This window comes from Oenanthe melanoleuca, chromosome 9 (assembly GCF_029582105.1).
Source record: "Oenanthe melanoleuca isolate GR-GAL-2019-014 chromosome 9, OMel1.0, whole genome shotgun sequence".
Classification (NCBI taxonomy): Eukaryota; Metazoa; Chordata; class Aves; order Passeriformes; family Muscicapidae; genus Oenanthe; species Oenanthe melanoleuca.
The window spans coordinates 21,964,816-21,989,015 of NC_079343.1; the positions used below are offsets into that span (position 1 = coordinate 21,964,816).

The 24,200-nt window shown below is 52.0% G+C and overlaps 1 protein-coding gene across 2 annotated transcripts; it reads right to left on the reverse strand.

Moving 5' to 3' along the window:
- Positions 1-739: 739 nt before the first annotated feature.
- MASP1 (MBL associated serine protease 1) lies at positions 740-23,526 on the reverse strand. Of its 2 annotated transcripts, XM_056498274.1 has the most exons (11): positions 23,252-23,518; positions 20,878-21,103; positions 14,135-14,312; positions 13,753-13,884; positions 13,087-13,283; positions 12,662-12,809; positions 12,052-12,170; positions 11,112-11,190; positions 6,753-6,890; positions 5,688-5,762; positions 740-3,240 (listed from the first exon to the last, which is right to left on the reverse strand). In XM_056498274.1, the coding sequence occupies exons 1-11, from the start codon at positions 23,473-23,475 to the stop codon at positions 2,345-2,347; spliced, it is 2,412 nt and encodes an 803-aa protein (XP_056354249.1). In that variant the 5' UTR covers positions 23,476-23,518; the 3' UTR covers positions 740-2,344. The 2 variants fall into 2 exon arrangements, with proteins under 2 accessions (XP_056354249.1, XP_056354250.1); XM_056498275.1 differs by lacking the exons at positions 740-3,240; positions 5,688-5,762; positions 6,753-6,890 and adding an exon at positions 8,394-9,529 and having other exon boundaries at positions 23,252-23,526.
- Positions 23,527-24,200: the final 674 nt, after the last annotated feature.

Below are 24,200 nucleotides of genomic sequence, written 5' to 3' on the forward strand. Positions count from 1 at the left end.
GGGACCATGCCTTTATTTTGCTTTTTCTCTCTCCTCTCCTTCACTCCTGTGATGTCTCTGGATGTCTTAGCAGACCTGTGAGCGAGCCAGATCCACTGCCCTCCTCCCTGCCATCAATGCAGACGAGCCTGCTGCTGTTTTCCAGTTCTGTGCCATAGGAAAATGGGGATCAATAACCCAGCTCCCAGCCCTGGATACAGGCACATGGGAGGAAACAGTCCCCGTTTTTAAAGCTCTCTCCAGAGTCTAGATTCACACAGTCTCTGAGATGTCCGGCAAGCTTTGTCCCTGCCTCAGCTCACATCTGAGCTCACTGCAGGTCCTCTGCTGTGAGGATGTGCTCTCTCAGTCCAACAACTAGTGGGGACAGGCTGATTTTTCACACCTTTTAAATAAAAATCACATACCTCATATATTTTTCCTCATGTCAATTGAACTCAGATTTAATTGCTATTCTCAGCAAACAGGTTGCTGCCCTCTGCTCCCGCCACTTCCCCCATATTCAATGATGTGCTAAGGCTATAAATAATTAAAGGCAGGATCTCCTCTGTTACCCTTTTTTTGTGATTTGTATTCAGGGGTTGCTCAGGGTCTGTCTCAGCCCAAGAAGCTGCACAGAATCAGCCATCAGAGTGAGGGATGGTGTGAGGATTCTCCTGGGAGTGCAGGCGTGCATGGCAGACATCAGTGACCAGCCTTGACTATGTTCCTCTTGGAATAAAAGCCACAGGTCACAAGCTCAGTACATAAAAAAGTTTTATTTGTTCTCAGGAGGAAGACTGAGAGAACCATCCTTACCTGACATCAGATATTTTACAGAATGTAATATATATAAAAAAAGATACACACATATATTAAAAAATACCTTGTAGTTACATGACATAGACAAGAGTACAGTTCATAGTGTATCTGCAAGTTTGACCTTCCTTAGGCCTTCTGCTCCTCAACAAGTTCTACAAATGGCTTCTTGGATGATAGCAAAATGTCAGAGTGGCTCAGCCACTGTTGGCTTCTTCCCTTCATGGAAAAACCAAAGGGGCATGAGGAGAAAGAGAGGCCTGAAGGAAGCTAGAGCACAGCAGGCAATTTTTGTGTGTTGCTTACAGCTTTGGGAGGACTTTGCTGGCAAGTGAAGGGGAAGGTGTCCCTGCTTCAGGAAGGACAGCTCACCTGACCTGGTTCCTTGTAGGGACTTGTCTGCCAACCATGGGCCATGGAGGGAACCTGGGGAGGTATGAATACTTCTGATGTGTTAGGTGGGTTTGAGTCAGTCTAGAAGGACTTAGATATCTGCAATAGGCCACCAGATCCATGAACAAACACTAAACACCACTGGTAACCTTTAAATCAGCTAACTCAATGTCCTCAAAAGCAAGAATGAATAAACAGTCATGCAGGACTAACCAGGCCCCTGAAAAAGAGATAAAAGCTAAACAAGGGTGTTTTATATGAAATGATTCTGCTGAGAATAAGTATTGCTTAGATGCAGTCAATAGGAAGCTGTCTTGTAATGAAAAATTTTCCTTGGGGGGTCTGCTGAGGCTGAAAAGCACAGAGCTAATCTTGGGGTGGGACTGGAGAAGGCAGGAGGCCAGGGGTCAGTCCAAACCTTGTTCCATGTTCTTGTGTCCTCTGTGGGTCACTCATCCCACATGGTGGGACACAGGTGTCCTGTTTGGGCTGGTGCTGTCTTGGCAGCCATGGCTGAAGTTTGGGGCTAAATGTGGATGGATCCTCACCTCCTTGGGGCCAGGTGGATGTCATCTGAGACGCCACCAGGAAGGGATGTTTCTTTGTATATAAAAATGGCAAACTCCCAGGACTCTCTCACTACTCCTTGCACAGAAAAGGGGTTCACCACCGTGGGGATCCTGTGAGGCCCAGGCCTGCCCACATGGGCTTCCTGCACTGTCCATGGGCTCTGAAACTCTGTAGTTGCATCTTCTGATGTAGAGATCTGGCTGGAGAGTCCTGGGAGTGGGGACAATTCTCTGTGCGCTGCACAAAGCTCTGGTGTCAGGCAAACCCTGCCTCAATCGCTGTGCCTTTTTCCTGGCTTGGAGGGAAGTTCCCTGGAGTGTGGGTGAGGCTTGCAGATGGGCAGCACATGCAGAGGACACCAGCTGAGATCTTGTCCTTCGCCCCCTCCCTCCAGCTCCCTAGCAAGCATTTCCTAAGAACGCAGGCGAAGGGATGCGGGACCAAGCGAAACAAATGACCTGGCAGGGGCTTGGCGTGCGTGGAGTATCGTGGCTATTGCTTGCGAAAGACCCGAGTCTGGAGCACATTAAACAATAACAACAAGAAGAAAGGGAGCCGCGGTGGCAGCAGGCTGCTTAGTCACTCATCTCTCCAGCTCTGGCTCCAGAAATGTCCATCTCTCTGAGAAGCCTGTTTTCTGCTCCACCCAGTCCACGTAGTTAGAGACCTTGGTGTACACGCCGTACACCTGCTTGCTGCCGCACTCCTCCGGGCCACCCCACGACACCAGCCCTTGGGCCACCCACCTCCGCGTTCCAGGGTCCTGGATGACGAAGGCCCCCCCGCTGTCTCCCAAACAAGTGTCCTTCCCCCCCTCATAGTAGCCGGCGCAGAACATGTTCTCAGTCACGCTGTAGTTGCCTGAGCGCGACTCGTAGCTGGTCTTGCACTCGGCGTGCAGCACCACGGGCAGTTTGACGTACTGCAGGATGTCAGACAGGGTCCTCATGCCTGAGCTGATGATCTCATCCACTGTGATGTTGGGGTTGGAGATGCCCCAGCCAGCCACCAGCCCCAGCGTGTTGGGGTGAGGCCCTTCCAGCTCGTGCTCAAACTGGGGCAGGCAGACAGGCATGACATACTTGCCCATGGTCACCTTCTCCTTCAGCTTGACCAGCGCGATGTCATGGTTGTAGTTCTGGATGTCAAACTCCTCATGGAGGATGATCCTCTCCACTGTCCTGTTGACAGCCTCCATCTTGTTCCTCACGTCGTGAAGGGCCAGATAGACGGTGACGTGCTCCTTGGAGACGGGGATGATGGTCTTGTCCCGCCGCTGGGACCGCAGCACGTGGGCGGCCGTCAGCACCCAGGACTCCGAGAGCAGGGCCCCGCTGCCGAACCATTTGTCGTTGGGCACGCGGGACATGTCCTCCACCACGATCAGGGCCTGCCAGGGGAAGAAGCCGGGCTCCGCGTTCCGCCCGCCGATGATGCGCTTGATGATGCCAGGCAGGGGTCGAGCCGGCCGGCCGCACACTGGGGACAGAAGGGACAGCACAGTTACCTCCAGATTGTTTATCTAGGCAGCAAATGGAAAGGGGTATCCCTGTAGGTTATGCCATGTGGCTGGTTATCTTCAAACCAAACACTCTTTTGTCATTTTTGGTTTTGTTTTTGTTTCCATTTTCAGTTTCTGGAGTGATTTGGCTAGATCCACACCACTTCGGAAGCAGAAAGGCCAAATGAGTAATCTTATAGCCTCACTGTGACCTGTGAGCTCACCCAGCCCTTCCCAGACCTTTCAGGCACTTGCCTTGCTCCTGCTCGGTGTGCCGAGAGACCCAGGGGAATGATGGTGGGAGGACTGGAGCTTGACATCAACCCAGTCTCACCCCTTACTCTGAGACCTGTCACGAGGTCTGTGTTCTCACAGCCATGGCATTTGCCCTCCTGGAGCTGCTGTGGCTGGAGAAGTCTTGGCCATGGGATGTTGCCTAGCACCACGGGCTTTACTCCTGCATCTCATCAGCCACAATTCTGGCAGCCAAACCAGAACGTCTCTGCTCAGCTCTTCAACAGACCCAGAATTAATGCCTGAAGAACTCTGACATGGTGCCTGCTTTGCTTCCAGGAGCTTTATCTAGGCACAGTGTTAGGAAGATGAGGGAATCAGGATGCTGAAGGTGGCTCTGAGAGATTGGACAGGGTGGGGAGGGACAATTCTGTCACTAGGGAACTTAAGCCTTGGGACATGGCTGTTGGTGGTGGGTGGGATTCCTGCCTGTGGCAGCACTGTGGAGGCATTCTCAGGTGGCTTGGGGATGCTGATGTCACTGGGAGGTTGTGGGAGCCTGTTTGGGCTTGTCCTGCATCTGGAAGAATCCTGAATCACAGCAACTCGGGTGCTGGTCTCATCCTTCTCAGTCCGCAAAAAAAACCCCCAGATCCTCCATGGAAAGTGCTGGGACTCTGCCTCAGTGCAACCTGTGCTGTGAGGGGAGGATACAAACCCTCACAAACAGAGGTTCCGACCCCTCAGGGTGGTGGGGTCAGGGCAAGAATCAGTCTTGGAACCAGGGCAGGAGCACTGGAAGCTGCTAATGTGGATTTGTTGAGGCTGGGGTCTGTCTCTAGGAAAAATGTAACTCTAGGAGGGAGGGAACATGGTGAATGTGTCTTTCTATGTGCTCTGTACCCCTGTCTTTCCCAGTGCTGAAAGGAATAGAAAACATGCTCAGGAAAAGAATTCCTGTGTCCCAGCCCAGCTGCTCTGCTGCACCAAAGCTGACGGCTGTCCCAGGGAGATGCTTTTAGAGGAAGCACATCCAGCCAAATATTTATTCTATTAAATTACATATCAAAAATGCTGACCAGGCTGCAAATGCTCCCACTAATGGCAGAGGCAGGCATGGAGCAGCCTGGAAGAGAGGTTGCTGTTGATGGGGAGGTGCGTGAGACACGGGAAGATCTGAAGAGCAGCTGGCCAGCTGCTGCCTGCAGATGCCGATCTCAGGAGAGCGTCACCCTCTCTCTGGGATTTTCCATTTTCCTGAAGTCTCTCTGACTCCTGTCAGTAATCACAAGGCCTGGAAATGGCCCATGAAAGCAGCTATGGCCCCAAAGCTGTCCCCGTATGCTCCCAGCTCAAATTAGTTCAGGCTGAAACATCAAGCAGAGATGCAGAGAGCAGCTGCCACAACAAGAGCAGCCACAGCCCTGGTCTTGGAGTTTTGTGGGATGCAGAGAATCTTAGGAGTCTTTCCTCTAGCATTGCAGTGTCTCAGTATGGCTGGAGAGCAGATACCCTCCGTGGGACTGGACCAGGGTCTGAACCCCAGGGTGGTTGCAGCTGCAGCTGCAACTGGATCCCTGCATCTCTCTGGAGAGTGATCCCTGCACATCCCACTACAATCCACACCCAAGCTGCCTCCAGGCCCCTGACATGCCAGCCAGCCTGGCCCCACGCCTGGCTATGGCCAGAAACTGTCCCAGAGACTTTTGTTTCATCCTGAGCAAGTGCCTTGCCTGGAAAATTGCTGGCTGCAAACATTTTTGCCACTGCTCAAAGACTTGGGACTTTTCCTTCCCTGTAAAGCAGTTTGGTTTTTTTTTTTTTTGGAAGGCTTGAAGAGGTGATAATTGCTACTGGATGTGTACACACTGCCAACAGGATCTGACATCTCCAGGGATGCTGGGGGTTGAATATGGCCAGTGGGCTGCTGGTTTCCTTGTGTGCTGGAGTGGGGAGCTTGGGGAGCCCAGACAGATGGGATGGCTGTGACCCCAGTGCCACCACTGCACCCTGACCATCTGGGCTGCTGGGATAGCAGGCAGCCTCTGTCCCCACCACCCTCTTGCCATGCATTGTGGCACTTGGCTATGTATGGCCGGCACCGTCACCAGGAGCAGGATTTCTGCGTGGCTGCATCCCCTCCCTGCTCAGCACCCCTCTCTGTGGGCACCAGCCACCCCAGCAGCAGTACCTGGTCGGCAGGATGGCAGCTTGGTGCCCAGCTCCTCACTCCTCCACTGCCCCAATGCATCGCACGTGTAGGTGGCTGGAAGAGAGCAAAGTGTTAGCTGGGCTCTGCTCCTGGCACGAGGGATTGCCCTTTCCAGTGAGGAGACCTTGCCCAGCTGTCAGAGCCCTTTGAACCCTTTTTAGAGCAGGAAGTGACCCCCCTTTTAATGCCCTATGTGCTCCATTGCTGGGGGGCCATGGTAGCCCTGCCCCCATGCAGGGACATGTCTCCATCCTCTGTTTCATTGCCTTGAGCTCTCTGGAGGGCTGTGCTGTAGCCTCAGCCTCTGCTGGCAGCTGCCTCCACATAAAAGTGCTGCCAATGCCCATTCTGCTAATTCATATGTGATGCTGGGACCATATGCAGGGAGATAAAAGCAGGGAGACAAGAATGTGAGGAATTCTTTTGGCTTTGCTTGCTGAGGGAGGAGAAGGGAGAAGGGCTCTGTATGCACCCTTTCTACTGTCCAAAACTGAGTCTGAAGGGTACAGAGAACTGTGGTGCTTGATAAACTACCCTGTGGTTTTTCTGTGGTTGTGGATCATGGGGGATGGCAGGAAAAACTCAGTCTGATAGAATCCCACTGCTATCTGTTCAGCTTTGTCTGTGCTGAACATTGGGGTGCTGGGATGAGGAGCCTTGCAGAGCCCTTCCAGAGGCTGCTGGATCTGGTGCTCTCTCCAGCAGCAGCTCCTTTCCCAGAGACACAGGAAATTTCATAGTCTGCAGGGAGCAGATGGCAGGATAAGGAGTCAGGGTGCAGAACACCTGCACTGCTCTGCCAAGGCTGTGGAACAATCAGGCAAAGCAGCCAGAAGGTCCAACTCCATCCTACCTTGTTGTGGAGCAGAATTTGTCCAGTCTGACAGCCCAGGCAGGGAGGACACAGGTTTGGTATGTGTAGGCTACACCCACAGCCTGCTGTTTGCAGAACACCCTGGAGCTGCCGTCCCAAGCCCCCACACTTGCACCCCATGTGCCCACCCTCACTGTGCCGTGGGGACGTGGCCTGGCCCCACTGCTCACCGGTGCTGTTGGGGGCCATGTGGTAGTAGGGGTGCTGGCAGTGATACTGGATGGCTGCTTGGTAGGTGGTCAGGTTGTTGCTGGTGGAGAAGGTGACAAAGCCATGCTCCAGCTCCGGCGGCGCTTTGCAGTCAGCAACTGAAAGCCAACACAGAAGGGGGGTTGAACCCTGTGCTGTATCTTGGGGTGTTCAGCCAGCCAGCAGGCAGGGAGTGCTGGGCTTTGGCATGGGATGGTGGTCTTGTGGGGCAGAGCAAGGGCCTGTATAATGCTGCATCCCTTTTGTCTATGGCACAGCAGGAGGCTCTGTCCTGGCTGGGCAGCCTGGCTCTGCGAAACCCTCCCATGGTCACCCTGCAGAGCACGAGTGGCACCATGGAATACCAGCAGCATGTCCTATCCACAGGCTGTGTGACCAACACTACTCACACTGCTGGAGACCCCAGGCCCAGGAGCCCCTCCATGTAGTGCAAGATCTCTCTGTTACACCAGTGAGAGGGGAAGAAGCCTGTTCTGGCAGGTGAGGTCTGTTGTGAGATGGTGCCAGAGTGTCTTTGCACTGTAGAAGTGTGCAGGGAGAGGCAGGCAGTGATTCACCAGCTGTGCATCACGGGTGCTCCTCTATGCACAAGGCTTTGCTGAGAGCACAGCCCTGTCCTTCCTGCTCTGGTCTTGCTCACTAAACAGTGCTGATTAGCATTTACAGATCAGGTGGAACAACCCTTGGGCCTGGCTGTCCTATGACAGCAGGAGATGAAGGACATTGAGAGTGTGGCTTGGTGGGTGAGACATGGTACCTGTGGATGAGATCAAACTTGCTCCATCCCCCAAGACATCAGCAGAGTTGGCTATGCTTCACCAGTCCCCAGTGTTGACTCAGGGTGTGATGGAGGGAAAATAATTTTGGGGTGCATTGCCCTTCCCCATGGCCGATCCATGGTTTCCTTTCTCTCCACAATCCCTCAGAGTGCTCTGCCCAGCCTCTCCCTGCAGCTTGTCCCCCATATTAGGTTTGTGCCAAACACTCCAGGGAGTACCCCAGGCTGTGGGAGGGATCATCTGCCAAATCCAGGGGTCATCTCCTTGGAGCTGAGCCTCTCTACCACATGGGCAGGTCACAGCACATTTGGGTGATGCTCTGCAGCCTTCCCCAACCCCGTCCTGGGTGCCCTGTCCCAGTGGAGGGCAGGAGCCAGGGTCTGATCCAGCCAAGAGATGTGGTGCGGTGGAGCTGAGTTTTGCTATGTTTAGATGAGGGGCTGAGTAGGGAAATGGTGACTTTGCAGTAAACAGGCCCTGTGGATCAGGGGCGATGTGAGGTCTGTGGGTTCCCATGTGCTCCAGGATGTGAAGGGAATGAGGACAGCAGTCCTAACTGATCCAGGCTACCGAAGAGAGAGCTCACCAGACATAGTAGCTGGAACCAGGGATATGTACCACTGCTTAGGATTGCCTAATTCCTTGGGTGAAAAAAAGCCTAATTTATGGCAAAATACTGCAGTTCACCATTAGCCAGGCTCCCCTCCAGTGTCTGTAGATACAGCAAATGTTGGGATGAGTGTGTAGTTGCAAGCAGGCTGGGTGGAGACTCTGGGTACCTGTTTCCTTGCAGATTGTTTATGGTAGCAGGGCAGCATTCACTGACCTGCACAGCTCATCTCAACCCTGTGTGTCTCTCAGACCTGGGCAGGCCTGATCTTTGGAGAATGAGCTCTTGTAGAGAGGTGTTGCTGTACCAGTGTCCCAGGTCCTGTTGAAAGGGTGAGGGCAGGCCATTTGTTCTGTGAGCCTTTCTAGAGTTCTCCCTCAGGAAAAGAGCCATTTAGCATCTCTGTCTTTGTAGGACCAGAAGAGGACTGACGTCCCCAACACACACCTCCTTGTCCTCCTCCTCTCTCAGCCTCTGGTCCACATCCCAACCTGGTGGAGCCTCCTCCCCCCAGGGAGTACAGGGGCTTTGTTTGCCCCAGGAGTTCCTGGGAATGTGAATGGGGCCAGATACCAGGCTCTGACCTCCTTCAGCTGCAGTCAGCCTGAGGCCAGTTGTCCTCACCTCTGCCAGGCCAGCCGTGGGGAGCAGTGGGGAAGTGGAGGAACATCCATCCCCCTGTCTTGGTGCCAGGGCTTGGTGCCTGCAGGAAAGGGCTGGTGATGCCAACCCATCCTCCAGGCCTCCTTGTCAGGAGGGTCTGAAAGGCACCAGGACTCTTGGAGGGAGGAGAGGAAGGAGTGTTTCTTATTTGTGATGCTGGGCCAGCGAGGAAGGACAGTGGGAGACTGAGTCCAACCCACCAACCAACAACCAACCAACCAACCAACCAACCAACCAACCAACCAGGTGGCTGTGCCACAATCCTCGCACGGCTGCCTTGGAGGGGGAGCCAAGGCAGCCCAGGAGTTGGGTGGAGAGGGAGGGATGCAGAAATGCTGGGAGCTGGCAGCAGCACATGGTCCCCAGGCAGCAGTGCTGGGGCCAGGTGAGCCCCTTCCCCATGTGGGGCAGTGGGAAAGGGGAGCTCGACGCCAACTTCCTTCACCCTTCTGGAGACGGAGTTAAGAAAGCACCAGGCGCGGGGTTAAGAGTGCCATGCCGGTTAGACAAGCCACAGAGATGGATTTGGCAGCCGGGCCAGTGCAAAGGGAACCTGCCCTGGGTACTGGACAGATCAGAGGGGCGTGGAGACAGCTGCCCCTGGGGCTGCCCCGGCGCCAGCCTCACGCAGCCACTTGCTCCGAGCCGGCTCTTCCCTCTGTCTGGTTCTCGGCTCTATCTGCAGCTGCACCGAAAGCACAGGGGAAGGAGGAGAGCAGAGAGAGAAAGCCCAATTAGTAGACGAGCAGAGAGAGACATGCAGGAAACCCAGCCCCCAAACCACCAGCAATCATTAATGAGCTCCCAGGGAGCCGTGCCAGGGTGCCGCGGATGCCAGAGGAGCCACGGCCCTGCTGGGGACCCCCTCACTCTGCCCAGCCACAGCAACCTGGGGCAGTGGCTGGCAGAAGCTGTCACAGGTTTCTGATTATCCTCTCCAGGCTGTGGAGCTGGATTTTATCCACTTTGCTGAGAATTTTCTGCATTGCTTGTTCCCTGCCTCTCACAGACATCCCAGGGAGGTGGGAATCTGCAGTCTGGAGGCCTAAATTGCCCATTTAGGGGCTTCTTGGCTTTCCAAAAAGGTCTTAGAAATTTAGTGTAGTGAGTCATATTGCACAAGAAGGAATCAGTTCCAGCCCAGCTGGAGCAATGCAGGTAATCATTTCAATTTCCTCAAAAAAATAATAATTTTTGATGTTAAAAATATTTACCTAGATTTTGCTCTAATTTTGAGACGATGCAAATTTTTCTCTGGATAAAATCAATGGGAATCTGTGGCAGTAAGAGTGTAGGATGGGGAGTTCCTCAGTAGGGCAGAGACACCACTGACCCCACAGTTCTTAAGGAGCCCTTCCAGTTATTAATCTGTTTAGCAAGTCTGAGAGCCTTCCAATTTCCATTTGGCTCGAGAAAACATGAATTAGAACTCCAGAAATAGTCTTTCTTTCAAGGTGAGATGCACAATATTATTAAAAGAAAAAGAGTCTGCCCAGATGAAGAGAATCTGGATCCCAACACCCCAAGAAGGCATCCCCTCCTGCCTCTCCTGGAAGGACCTGGGACAATCTCTGACCATGTTTGCTGCTTTTCTCCTTTCGGGCCAGCCTTACAGCATTGAGCAGCAGTGAGAGCCTCCCTGAGCTCTGAGAGGTTTGGGGAAAAGTGAAAAGGCGTGATCAGGTACATCTCCCAAGCCTGAGCCAAAAGAAGAGCTGGGTTAGATGAAAGAAGAGATTATTCAAATTACTGTCCTTTCATATGGCATTTCTTTTCTTCTCTCCTTTTCTCCCATTTTAAGGTTTGCAAATATTTGGGCATTTTTCTCTCCCCTCTCACTGAGCAGTGCCCAGTTTAGGCTAGTACCTAGGACCTCTCTAATGCCCTGCACTTTAATAGCCTCCACTGGGAAGGAAATTTGGACCAGGACCTAGATTATCCCTCATTGTTCCAGGCTTACCTGACAGAGCTAGTTCTTAAGAGCCAGGCTTGCTCTTTCTTTGACAGGGAGACAGCAAAGTGGCTCACAAATTGAGTTATATGAGTAATCTAAATAAATGCACCAATCTCCTGCTTGTGGCATTTGGCCTGAGCCCCATTATGTTATCCAAGAAGAAGCCAAAAGAGCTTTTCAGGGTTACGTAGTCTCTCTGGCTGGGTTTGTGTTTCTGAGTGAGGAACTCCACTCTGGCAGAGCAGCTCCTGTTAGCATGAAATTATTTTAGCAGGAAAAAGGACATTGGCAGGGGAGGGAAGGGTGTCCTTACTTTTGCAGATAGGGATCTTGTTACTCCATGTGCCATCCTTCAGACACTCAATCTGGAAGGAGTCACTTTCCACATCATCCTGTGCAGAAGGTATCAACAAAAAAAAAACCCAAAAAAACAACCTATCAATGTTCAAGGCAAAGAAATTAATCTCTCAATAAAAAGGGAATTTCTTGGTGATTTAGTCAAGTTATATCCAGCATCCCCTTGAAGAGGGCTTTTTTAGATAAAAATTGCAATAAAATCATAATGAAAAACTTGAGAAGTTTTCTTGCTGCCAGCAACTCAGTGGCACACTGAAAGCCAAAGAACTGAAGTCACTTATTCCTGTTGTAAATAATGAGATGGGTAAGGAGGCAGCTCTGCATGAAGGATGGGACTGGAAGGAGATCAGAGAAATATCCAAGTCCGTGTCGGAAGTCAAAGTGGGCTACTGGCTTGGAGGGAAGGCAGCCACCCCATGAGTCAGCCACACTCTCTGTGGTTCTCAGCTGTTTCCCAGAGATACCTTGCCAAAATCCTGCCCCCTTGACTCACTGAATCTGTCCCCAGGTCCCTGAGGACCCCCAGTCTGTGGAGATTGGCCTCTGCAGGGCTGCTGAGCCAATGCCCACTGAGGTGGGGGGCAGGCAGAGTCCTGGCAGCTGCCTCGGAGCTTTTGCTGACTTTTTCTCTGGCAGAAGTGCCAGCCTGACATTCTGAGTTTGCTGGCTCTGAAGGGATGCTGAGAGGGTGGCTCAGGGAAATGCTACCTCTTCCTTTCCTCTGCCTCTTTGGAAAGGAAAGGTGTTTGCTCTCAGAGGAGGCGTTTTCCTTGTCCCTGGGAAGGGGGTGAGGATCGTGTGTGATTGTGTTCGCTCTCCCAGAGATGCACTGGCTTTGAGAGGAAGTATCCTCTTCTTCCTACCCATATTCCCAGCTCCATGCTGTCAATCCATACCTTCAGCACTTTGTATCCAGTGTTGCAGCTGATGACAACCTGGTCTTTGAAGGTGTACTTGGCTTGAGAAGGCTCAATTTTCCCATTGATCGGTGGTTGCAGCAGTGGGCACGGATTTCCTTTGAATAAAAAGCAAATGAAGCTAAACAGAGGAATAAATGGAGCAGATGTAAAGTCCCAGCTCTTCTACCCAGCCCATGGAGCAGAATTTGAGCATCTCTGCCCTGCTTTTACCCTTAGTCTATACTGGCATGGCTCAGCCAGGCTCTTTTACAAGCATGGAGGCTCCATGTATTTCCTTCAGTCTGTAATTCTCTGGCTTTGTGCATTACAAATCTGGGAGCTAATAACAGTAGCTTGTGCAATTATCCTGCCCAAAATTACTCTGCTTTGCAATATGGTCTTGTTTCAGAGCCGAGTTGTCGTAGGGAAAAAAAAGAACCCTTTAGAGGGAGGGGTCCATGCCATTTTATGCCTCTCGTGATTTCTGGAACAGATCCTTTCTGGAGACAGGATCATGGACTACCAAACTCATAGTGTCCACCTGCAGGCTTTATGAAGCCCTTCCCATTCCCAAGCCCAGCAAACAGAGGAAAGCAGCAGGAGTTACCAATTGCTGTGTATGACAACTTCCAGCCCCTATTCTCTCCAGAGTTGTCACTGTGGAAGCGGATCTGCACGCTGTTGGTTTGGGTTTCAATGCGTCCTGGGGACTTTTCTCCACAGAAAGGTCCAAACTCCTTTTGGCCTGCTTTTATCTGCCAAGGCAAGATGAGTGGTGATTTGAGGGGGTTTTTTTGATCCCTGAGGCCAATGGATGAGGCTGGAGTGGGGCTTAAGCACCATGTGTTAAGGGAACATGAACAGAAAGAGGGTCACTGTTGGCTAGAAGGGTCACAAGCAGATGTGACATGGGGTCAAGAGACCACAGGGCTTCTGCTGATTCCATCATCCCTGTTTAGTCTGGGGTAATTTTGATTCCATCACTGGGACACAAAGGGTGAGTACAAGAAGAGTGTGCAGAGCCCAGCTCACCTTGATGTGGTCATATGGACAGGTCACCTCGGGGTGGTCTTCCACATCAAAGCTGTCGTCGAAGTTGAGGGTGATGAAGAAACCCTCCTCCAGCTCAATCCGGTACAGGCAGTCTGAGCTCTTGGGGTAGGGGCTGGGGAAGTCAGCGCTGGTGATCACCCCGCTCCTCTGGGTGTAGAGGTTGTCACTGCACTCCACTGAAACACAGCCGTGGCTCCATCAGGGCCCTGACAGTCATGTCCCAACCCTGACCATACTCAGGAATCCTCCCATTGGAGCAGGGTCTGTTGGTGGATCCATGGATTCCAAATATGGGTATGTGGATCCCAAATATGTGCTGTGCAAGGAAAATCTCACACATCCAACTTCCAAATATGCCCATGGCACAGAAGCCCTGGGCTGAGAGCTAGTCCCAGCTAACCTACAGGATGCAGATTCAGAGCAGGGACTAAACCCTTTCATATCTCTGACTTGAGGAAGTGTATAGAGATTAGCCAAGGAGCACAGCCCCTGGAAAAGGAGTCCCAGACTACTGGTTTGTAGGGGAAGAGGCACCTCATCCCTCCTGGCAGCAGAAAAGGGCCATTTTGACTGTGCTTGGTAGGTGTGATACCTACTCGGGACCCTCAGTGTGCCCATCCCTGTGTCTGGGCTGTGCTGTGGTACCTTTGCAGGTCCTGTTGTCAGAGTGGAGGATGTAGCCGAACCTGCAGGAGCAGTAGTACCCGCCAATGTAGTTGTGGCAGTAGTGGTCACAAGCCAGCTCCTCATCACTCTTCTCCAGGCACTCATCCACATCTAGAATGGAGTTAACATGGAAGGGAGGTCACCCTGCAGCTCTCCACATGCCACTCCTCGTGGGGACAGCACTGAGAGAAATCTGTTATCCCACGTGGATAAATGAGCACCCAGTGAGTCCCACATGGCCCAAGGGCTGCACACGAGTTCTTTTCTTGCCAGGGACCCCAAGGCTGACCTGGGATGTGGTCCCTGCAAATCTGGTTCCCTATCCCAGCAAGCTGGCCCTGCAGGCTTAAATGCTGCTTACCCACAGCGGTGTAATGGGCATCGAAGCCGGTGAAGCGTTCCTCGTTGGAGAAGTCAGATCTGAAGGTGAGCCCCATGTAGGGCCCTGGGGACAGGATCACTTGCTGTCCTGGAGCCTGCTCTGTGTCTGTTGTCTCCCTGCCACAGAAGGTTGCCAGCTCCTGGTCCTCGGTTTCAATCTGTTAGCAGAAAGAAGGGGTGAGCCTGGAGAGCCTGCTGTGTGCTCCCTGGGGAGGTCAGGCTGGGATTGGAATCATCCTCTGGGTGCTCTACCTGTGCTTGCCCAGGCTGTCTCCTGCCAGGACTCACCAGTGTCTCCCTGGGGCACAGGAGCTCAGGTCTGCCTGCTCTGCCTGGAGGCACCTCTGAGGCAGATGCCAAGAGCAGGTGGCATCCAGGATGCAGGGAGGAGCTGGGGGGTGTAAGGGAGGATGCAGGGTGGGAGCCCATTTGGGAGGTGGGATGAGGACATAGGGTGGCAGTGTAGAAGAAGGGGTGTGAAAATCAGCCCTGGACTGTGTCATTCCCACTCAGAGCTGGTGGTACCTGAGATGCTTCCCCTCTCCTCTTCTCATGGCTCAAACACTGATCCAGACAGTAAGCATCTGTGTGAGGGGCCTAGAGGAGTCCCTGCCTGTTGGGTTTTGCATCAGCTCAAAGCAGCAGCTCTAATTTCTGTCCCTTGGGTGCCTTGGACAAGCTTGGTCCTGTCCCTCCCATCCAGGCTCTGTCTGGCTCCAGAGCTGTGGTTGCAGGCACTGCTGGGAGTCTGACCATGCACCCAGAGGGCTGAGGAAAGGGAGTGATGAGCCAGGGTGCCCTGCTCCCATATCAGCACATTCAGTATTCTCTGTGTGCATCCCTTTAAAACACAGCCTTATCTGTGCCTTAAAGCACTGTAATCCCTGCACTAAACCCTTCAGTTTTCCCTGGAAACCCTCTCATTTCCTTTTTCCCTGCCGTTTTCTCCAGCACTGATCCACCTCCTTCTCCTACACACCCCATCCCCAAGTCTCAACCACAGCCTCTCCCAGGCAGTTCCCAGCACCCTGCCTGCTTTCCCCCCGGGGATTTGAATATGAATAAGCCTCGGCAGAGGAATGTGATGAACACCAGCAGCCAGCCCGCCACGGCTGGAGCCAAGCCACAGCTATTGAGGCTGTGATGAAGTCTGCAGCCCCCCAGCCCATGCCTGGGGAAAACAGTCATCTGCTCGGGGCCCATGGGGTCCTGGAGGTGTTGGAATGCTGTGCCTGGCTTGCTTGGCCTCAGCAAGATGAGACCCTCCTCTGACTCCATCCCTGTCACCCAGAGACCCTCAGGATGTGCCTGCCGGGGAGGGTCTGGGGCTGAAAGGGAAATTTCCCAGAGCTGAACAAACAGGCGGAAACTCGTTCACACCAGGGAAAGCCAACATGGAAATGGCAACTCAGCGTGCCTTGACATTGCCTCCAGATATTTTCCATCCTCTCATACAAGCTGAAGCTGGCCAGAAAAGAGAGACACTTTCCGATGATAAATTTCGGGAATTTCGAGAAAAAACACGCACCCTGCTTTGGGGACAAAAACCCAATTGAATTTTTTTTTTTTTTTTGTAACAGCATTCTGGGGCAAAAAAAGAAAACAAGTAATTTGGGCTCCATCTGGTTTCAATCCCTTTGAAATATACTGTGGTGCTTTAGAATTGCTTTTAAATATGAAAGATTGTTTTGAAATGAAATAGTGTTTCAGGCTGAAAAACGGGAGTGCCATCACCAGAAGCAAAGAAAAAAGGAATATCAGCCCTGATGCACAGACTTGGCTGCGCCAGCACGTGGGATGCAGCCTCTTCCACAGAAAATGCTTTTTCTTAAGAAAATCTGTGGGAAGGAGGAATTTCCAGCCAGCTGCTCTGTGTGGGGCTGGTGGCTGTCACCTCTGCCAGCACTCATGAGCCACTGTGTGGGCTCCCATTCCTTGCCTTCAGCCCCAGAGGATGCAGGACCTGCAGCACAGAATTCCCAAAACACGGGAAAATCTTCCCAGTGCTTGATGTCTCAGCTTGAGGATGCTCCAGCCGTGGGGCCAGCCCCAGCACTGCCTCCAGCATCCCTGGACACAGCCCTGGAGCAGCAGGATGGGCCCCAGGAGAGCTGTGCTCTCCTCACTGGGGGTATCCAAGCCCCTTATCTGAGACGGGTCCCATGCCCCGAGCCACAGGGAGCAGAGGCAGCCCTTCAGCAGTAAACTAAACAGAGAGGTCATCATCCCTGGTTAATATTTGCTACTTCTGCTGGGGACTGTATACTTTTTTGTAGATCATTTACATCCAGCGAGCAGGCTGGTAATTAAATCCTGGTTGTTTGTTTGGAGTTTCTCCCTCTCGGGTCACGATGTCGACGTTTTCACTAGAGAAGATGTGTCCCTGAGGGAAATACCAATTGCCACAGAGAAATTCCCTATAAAAATACGCTGAAAGAATCCTCCTTTGAAAAATAAAATATAGTGACACCCTTGTGCCTTAAATTTACCCTTGCCAATGCCTCCTGCTGTGTTCCCTGTTTCTTCTTGCATCCTCAGTCCCTCATTAAGACTTCTGCCCTTCTGGATGGAGGCAGACTGGATTCCCTCTCTGGCTGTGGCTCTATCCCTCTGTGTTTTGGCTGGTGCTGTGGCTAAGGGGTGTCCCAAGTTTTGGGGCTCCTCTGTGCCCCAAATTGATTCCCCCCTTGGGCGAAGGAGCTGGGATGCCCTGGCTGGCAGGAAAAAAGGCTGCCCCAGTGCGTGGGCTGTTGGGGATACTGGGGAGCACTGGTGCTCTGGAGGTGCCTCCTGCTCCCATGGGGGTTAATGAAATGCCAAAAACAGGGAGGGGAATTTGGCCCTGCAGTTTGGGCAGTTTTGAGAGGAGCAGGCAGTCGGCAATACGGAAACACAGCCGCCACCAGCCCCCCCTCTCCAGCCCTCCAGGAATGCACTAATTGGACTGATGAAGGCCAAACATACCACTTGTAATATATATAAATGGCTCATTAGGCAGAGAAATCGCAGTGCTGGGCTGAAGACACTGGGAACATGACATGGGGAGGAGATGCTCAGAGCCAGGGCAGGGCACGAAGCCCCGCAGAGCAGCAAGGAGGCAACATCCAGGGCAATGAGGCTTTTTCGCCACAATGTCTGCTGGAAATGAACAGGAACAGCCCCTGCAAAAGCCTCCATCTGAGTCTCCTGGAGATCTCCCCAGGAAGCATCAAGGGTCCTTGCATATGCAAACATGAAATTGTCTGAATTTCCCCGGGGACATAGGTGGCAGCCCTGCCGTGGGTGACAAAGGAGGATGGATGGTTTCCTGTGCTGTGGATTTGGCTTGGTGTCTGTCCAGACCCACATGGTAGCTGCACCCACATGATCTATTTCTGGGCAAGGCTTGTTCCCTGGAGGGGCTGGGGGTGAAAAGAGACCCAGGCAGGATACTGGGGTCCTGCAAGAACCGATGGCTTGCTGCCATGCCTGGTCTTCCTCCTCCTCCTGCACTGGGGAATGGCCAGTGCCACCAGACACCTCTGCAGAGAGCCATCAGGATGGGAAAGACAATTGGCATAGCCCTGGGCTCTCCCTTCTCCCAGCTGCCTCTTGCAGTTCAAAGTGCTCCTTTTGTGACCCCACACTCCCAGGGAATGAATGACCCCCTCCCTGGCTGGGGCTGGCTGACAGGGCCTAAAGAGGCTTTTCTCCCCCTGAACACCCTGGTTCATGCCAAACCTTGCTTTGTGCTTTTCCCCTCTGATTTGAATAGAGGAAGGTGTACATGGGTCCTGATGACCCTTCTAGTAGCACCAGGCAGGGCATGCACTGCCCTGAATGAAAAACCAAGCTTGTTCCCTGGTCCTGCATGTCCCCCACCAGTGCCTCATCAATCACTGATGAGGTGTCCCCCCATCTTCATTCCAATCAAGGAGCTGGCTGTAGCTGGCTGCCAAGCTCTTGGGGGCTGATTTCATTCCAAAGCTTGACTGACAAATGTGCAAAACCTCATGGACAGGTCCCCAGGCTCAGATCTCCATAATAAGCTTGGGGATTTACTCATGATGGCCCCTTAGAAACCAGCATTTCATTGCCCATCTCCCTGCCACAGTGCTCCTCACTGACACTGTTCAAGTCACTTAACCTGATTTCCAGGTCAGAGCTGTGGCTTTTTGGGTGCCCTGGGCCAGTGCTGCAGAATTGCAAACCATGGTGAAACCCTCTGCAAAGGAGGAACCCCCAAACTGTTTCCCTGTGGATGGTGATGAGCTGGGCAGAGCCTGCTGAGCAGCACAGCAAGGGGAAAGAGCAGGAAGAAGCAGCCCAGGGTGGGTGGCTGCTCCATCCCTGTCCACATGCACCTGGCAGCAGCCATCGAGGCTGTATCCAATGCACTGAGGCCTGGAGTTTGTTCCCAGCACCTGACTGGAGTTTTCTACCTGCATGGGGGGCTTCTCCAGGTGGGTATTTTGGAGATGGCTGTTCCTCCCATTCCTCCTGGCTCACTTCTTACTGAAGTGCAACTCCCCTCTCTGCCATCCCCATTTGCAGAAACAAGCCTCCCATGCTGTGAGCATTTCCTTAGGAGCCACGTTCGTTTTATATAAACACAACACGCGCACGCGTGCATGTGCATACATATAAATAAACAGCTATTGTTTTAATTAGCCATTGTTTCAGAGCTCTGGAAACTGTTCCCTTCTGCAGACCACCCCGAAGGCAGAGGTCTGTGTGTGTTTACAGCTCAGATCACCCTGAGCTTGCCACTTGTGATGAGCTTCTACCACTTCAGAGCTCGGGTGTGAGGGCAGCCAAGAGTGTGGGAAACAAAGACCAGGGCACAGGAGCTTTTTGCCTGTCTTGAGTTCCCACCTGCTCAGCCCCTTTTTAACCTCCTTCTTATGGCAGTCAAGATGATGAAGACCCTGAACAAACAAGAAGGTGTTTCTTCACACACACAGAGGCATATAATCATATATTTAATGTGTCCAACTCTCTGGTGTGTGGTGCTGCAGAGATTAAAGTTACCTATGAGCTCAGAAAGCAATGGTACAAGTTCATAGATGGGGAATCCATTGAGCACCATGGAACACAGAGATCTGCCTGTGTTTCTGAGCTCCCTCACTGGCACCAGCAGAATATTCCAGAGAAGCATCTTCATGTGCCAGGTCTGTAGTTACATTCTACAGCCATGCACTGTGCCCTCTGTCAAAGAGGGGCTGATGCTGTTTTTACACCTTGCACTGGTGCAGACAGAGCTGCACACACAAACCCAAGGAGGATCACAGTCACAGAGTCATTCACTGCTCTCCTTAATGTTTTCTAAGCCAGTGGTTTAGAAGCATCAAGGCTGCACCCTTACCCTGCAGAGTAACCTCTGGATCTCCCTTAATCCATCCATTTTCATCATTTTTCAAATGTAATTCTGTGGTGGAGGCTCCGCCAGCTGGGTTACGGCCCCGAGCAAATTTATACAGCTGAGATCTAAATCCCTGTGAAAAATACCTCCTTCTTATGGAAATCCAGCGGCAGGGAAAGCTGTGGTGCCAAGTTGGCACCATGGCCAAGTAACAGGGAGCCTTATGAAAAAGGAAAAAAGAGGAGGGGGTGAAGGGCGGGAGGGGGGGGTAAAGCTTGGAATGGGGAAAGTTTCCAAGAAATCTGCTCCTTGAGCCTATAGGGGTTTTAAAGCAATATATCTCTATATATGTCCCTGGGCCCTTGTGCTTGGAGAAGATCCAGGAGAAGCAGAAAGAGCTAATCAAAGCTCAATGAGAGCTGTTAGTAGCAGAATGAGTGCCAGCACAAAGGGGAAATTAAAGCAGGGAGCAATAGATCCTAGAGGAAAAAATACACAAATGCTTGCTTTGTTTTCTTAGGACAAGAATAAAACAATAATTTCAATTAACTGGCAGATAGCACCAGGGCCAAGTTCTGTTCCAGACCTGGGAGCAGGCTCCACCTGCCTCTGTGTGAAAGGGCTGGGTGGGGCTTGTCCTGGGTGATGATGTAAGGTATGTTCAGCCACACAACCTAGAAAGCACCTGCTTGCTATTGCTGGTCTACCAGAACCACACTTGAACATTTTCAAAGATATGGAGAGCTGCCCTTGTCCTGGATGTGAAGGAGAACCCTGCTTGGAGAAACCTGTGGTGTAAAGGCAAGGTTGCTCTGAGGCACTGCAGTGCATGGCCACCACAATTCTGGGTGGTGAAGCAGACTGAAATATTTGGAAGTTTTGGCCAAGACAGCTCCCTGGAAACCCCCACAGCAGCCTCAAGCTCAGGTCAAACCTTTCCCTTTTGCTTCCCATGGGGCTGGACAGGGTGTCCCAAGAGCCTGCAAGGTGTGGCCAGGGATCCAGGCTGGCTGCAAGATGCACCCACAGCCATAGCCTGACAAAGTGTGCCCAGCTCAGGGGTTCTCCTTGCTGGCACCAGAGAGGCACAAACTGTGTTTAACCACAGGTGTTTTATCAGCCCATGTGAAAATCCCAGTGGGTGAGTTAGGTGCTTGAATACTTTCAGAAATTTGTTCCTCCCTGGGTAAGCTCTGACTCTGGTGTCCTGCTCACTGCTGATCCAGTGGATGCTGCCAGCTTACCTGTGTGCTCCACTGGACTGAGCCCATCAAAATGGGGAAAGCTGTCTTGTTCCCAGCTTTTCCAGCACTACCCTTTCTCAGCTGGCCAAACAGCTCTGCAGTCTGCCCCACCATCTGCCCTGAGATGCCACAGCTCACCTTCACATAGTCATATTCACAGAGGTAGGATGACTCCAAGTCAAAATGCATGAAGTACAGCTTGATTTTAAATCCATCAGGCACAGAGATGTTCCACGTCATTTCCGAGTCGCTGGGGTAGGAGTCAGGGAAGTTGGGAGACTGGATCTCCCCAAACATGTCTGTCAGCTCCACAGCATCTGCCATGCAGAGCAGCAAGGCACAGAGGGGCCAGGCCAGGGGGGACCTGCAACACACATGGGAGGAGATGAAATGAAACTCTGGCAGTGACAACACCTGGGGAAGGCTCATCTCTCTTCCCAAGTGGATCGTGCAGCACCATGAGCAACCCCTGGGATGTGGGATCTGCATGTGGCTCCCATGAGGAGAAAGCCCCTTTGAAAGGTGGGTGCCACAAGTGATGCAAAGGCACCTCCACAGCTCCCAGCCAGCCTGAAGTGCCATCAGGAGCTCGGTTTTTCCCATGCTTCTTGGGAGCAGCAGCCGTTGGCAACACACCCGTTAACTAATGGAGCTCTAGTGGGCAAATCTTCATTTAATGGAAGAATAAACATAAGCATGCTTAATAAAATAATGATGCTTTCTAAATCGATTTAGTGAAAGCATGGCAATAACTGCTAAGTATTATTATTATTATTATTATTATTATTATTATTATTATTATTATTACTACTGTGCCTCATCCTGCCAAATTGGGATCATTAGCTCTCAAAAAACAGCACACGTCTGCAGCTGGGCAAAGATGGAACCAGGCCTTTGCTTTGCAATCCTGCGTGTTATACTCTATCTTCTTTTTGCTTATCTCTTCTCTTCTCTTCTCTTCTCTTCTCTTCTCTTCTCTTCTCTTCTCTTCTCTTCTCTTCTCTTCTCTTCTCTTCTCTTCTCTTCTCTTCTCTTCTCTTCTCTTCTCTTCTCTTCTCTTCTCTTCTCTTCTCTTCTCTTCTCTTCTCTTCTCTTCTCTTCTCTTCTCTTCTCTTCCACCCAAATTGGAGAAGCATGCAGAGGCTGAGATACATTAAGACGTTTTGTCATCAAACCCATCTTTAAAAAAATCTCGGTCTGAAGAGTTTGTCCCAACTTGTTACCAACTTGTTTATCCCAGAGGAGGACAGAGAGAACAGGTAAATCTGTGGTGGTCCAGCTGACTTCACACCAGCCTCAAGCTTCATTTGACATGAAAGGGAGCAAAAACTGAGTATTCCTCTGTGCAAGGAGAGAACACCACCCATGCTGGAGGTGTGAACACAAAAGCCTGTGCTATTGCATTGGACCCAGAAAGAGGAGCAGACCTCAGGCTCTTTACACATAGTGGAGCATACAAAGGAAAAGAAACATGCAGGAAATAAGAGACATTAGAGACGAAAATTTCTAAAATAGGCACTAAGGCCTTGCAATGGCTTGTAGGTGTGTACAACAGACATTGGAACTACTCACACATATATGTACACCTGGTTTCAAAATCAGGGCTGATTTAGGTATGCTGGTGAGGAAATTGAAGCTGCATTAGTGGATTATTTTTAACCTGTCTGTGTTCTTTCAAAACCAGGGCAGTAAATTTCTGGGGTTCATTTGTGTAGTGCCATCACTTTTCTCAGCTCTTCGTTACAAAGAAAAGTAAATGGGAGCTGAGAAATTTGGATTGGTTTTTCTTTCAAGCAGAGTGAGGTTGAACATGCCCTTTTCTGACAGCTTTTCTGAAACCACAAAAATGTGTGAAGGGAAAAACTGTTACTCCTCTGGTCAGAGTACATGCATGGGGCTGGATGCTGAGCTGGTGTAAATGGGCATCACCACCTCCATTTCAACAGACTGTTTGCTTGTGCAGCTCTGCTTCCCCTGAATCAGGGGACACAAAACAGCATCAAACTTCTTCCCCACCAGAGGAAAGTCTTAACCTCGTGTGAAAGTGATAAATGACCGTGGTGTGCACAGAAACCTGAAGCCCGTGCAGCAGGTCCCACCTCGCTCGAACCTTTCTGGCCGCAGCAGAGCAGTGCCCAGCCAGGATGTCCCTGTGCTTTGCCGGGATGCCGGCAGTGCCCATTCCAGGATGTCCCTGTGCTTTGCCGGGATGCCGGCGGTGCCCATTCCAGGATGTCCCTGTGCTTTGCCGGGATGCCGGCGGTGCCCAGGCCAGGATGTCCCTGTGCTTTGCCGGGATGCTGGCGGTGCCCAGCCAGGATGTCCCTGTGCTTTGCCGGGATGCCGGCGTGCAGGCTGGCTGCGGCACGGAGCATTCCCTTGTTCGCTCAGGGACAGGGGAACCCGAGCCGCGATCATCACCAAGAAACCTCTCTGAGCAGCACAGCCCCCATGCCCGGCCGTGCCCTGACACCACGGGGAGCCCGGCTCAGCCCAGAGCGGAGGCACTCACCTCATTTTCCTGCTGGGACAGTTTCCCGGCGGACTCGGCGCGGAGGATTGACGGCTCGCTTGCTGGGCACGGCTTCTCCTCTTTCCCAGCGCTCCGCCGTCCGCCTTATCTCCGTCCGGAGATTTGCGAGCGTGTGTTCGCCTATGTGTGTGTGCTATGTCTGGAGCTGTCTGGCATTTTCCATGCAGGTCACGCCTTGCCGTGCCTGCAGCCGCTCCGCACATCCAGGCAGGCAGACCTGCCCGCACCCGAGCCCTCCTCCCGCCCGCCTCTCCCTCCTCTCCGCCGCGGGGCTGCCCTGCGCTCCAGCATTCAGCGCAGTTTTTGTCTTCCCTAATCTCCAGAGTTTCGTGTGTGTGTGTGTGCCCATGCACATTGTGTTTTCTCTCTCTCTCTCTTTTTTTTTTCTCTTCTCCCTCACAGCCTGCTTTGCCAGATGGCTAAAATTTGCCTCTCAATAGGGTCTGAGGCTCCAGCAAAAACAGAAGGCAAGAATGTGTGAAAAAAAAAAACCCTGTGCGGGGATAAATAGCTTTAGTGGTGGTGCTGCCGCTGGGATCGGCGCTCGGGAATTGCTTTCAGCATCTCCGCTTAGTGCCGAGAAGCGTTTGGGATGGGGATCTGGCTTCCAAGAAACTTTGGAGTTGTGACAGTCTGAATAAAATCAAGCCCTAATTTGCATCCTTCTGTAGAACTGAGGAATTGTCACATTCAGTATTTTGTCCCAGGGCAAAAGAGCGGCTTTAGAAGTGGACTCTGCTCAGGAGTGAAAACTTTAAACACTAAAGTTTCAGGTTTTGAGCCTGACTCCCTGCTGTTCAGGAAACAGGTAAAAACATGAACACTCCCCGCTAAGGCACGGGAGATTGATCTCCCCTCCCCGTGCCAGGCACAAACCAACCCAAACTCCCCTGTCTGCATAGCTAAGTGAGAAGACCTATCTGGGCTG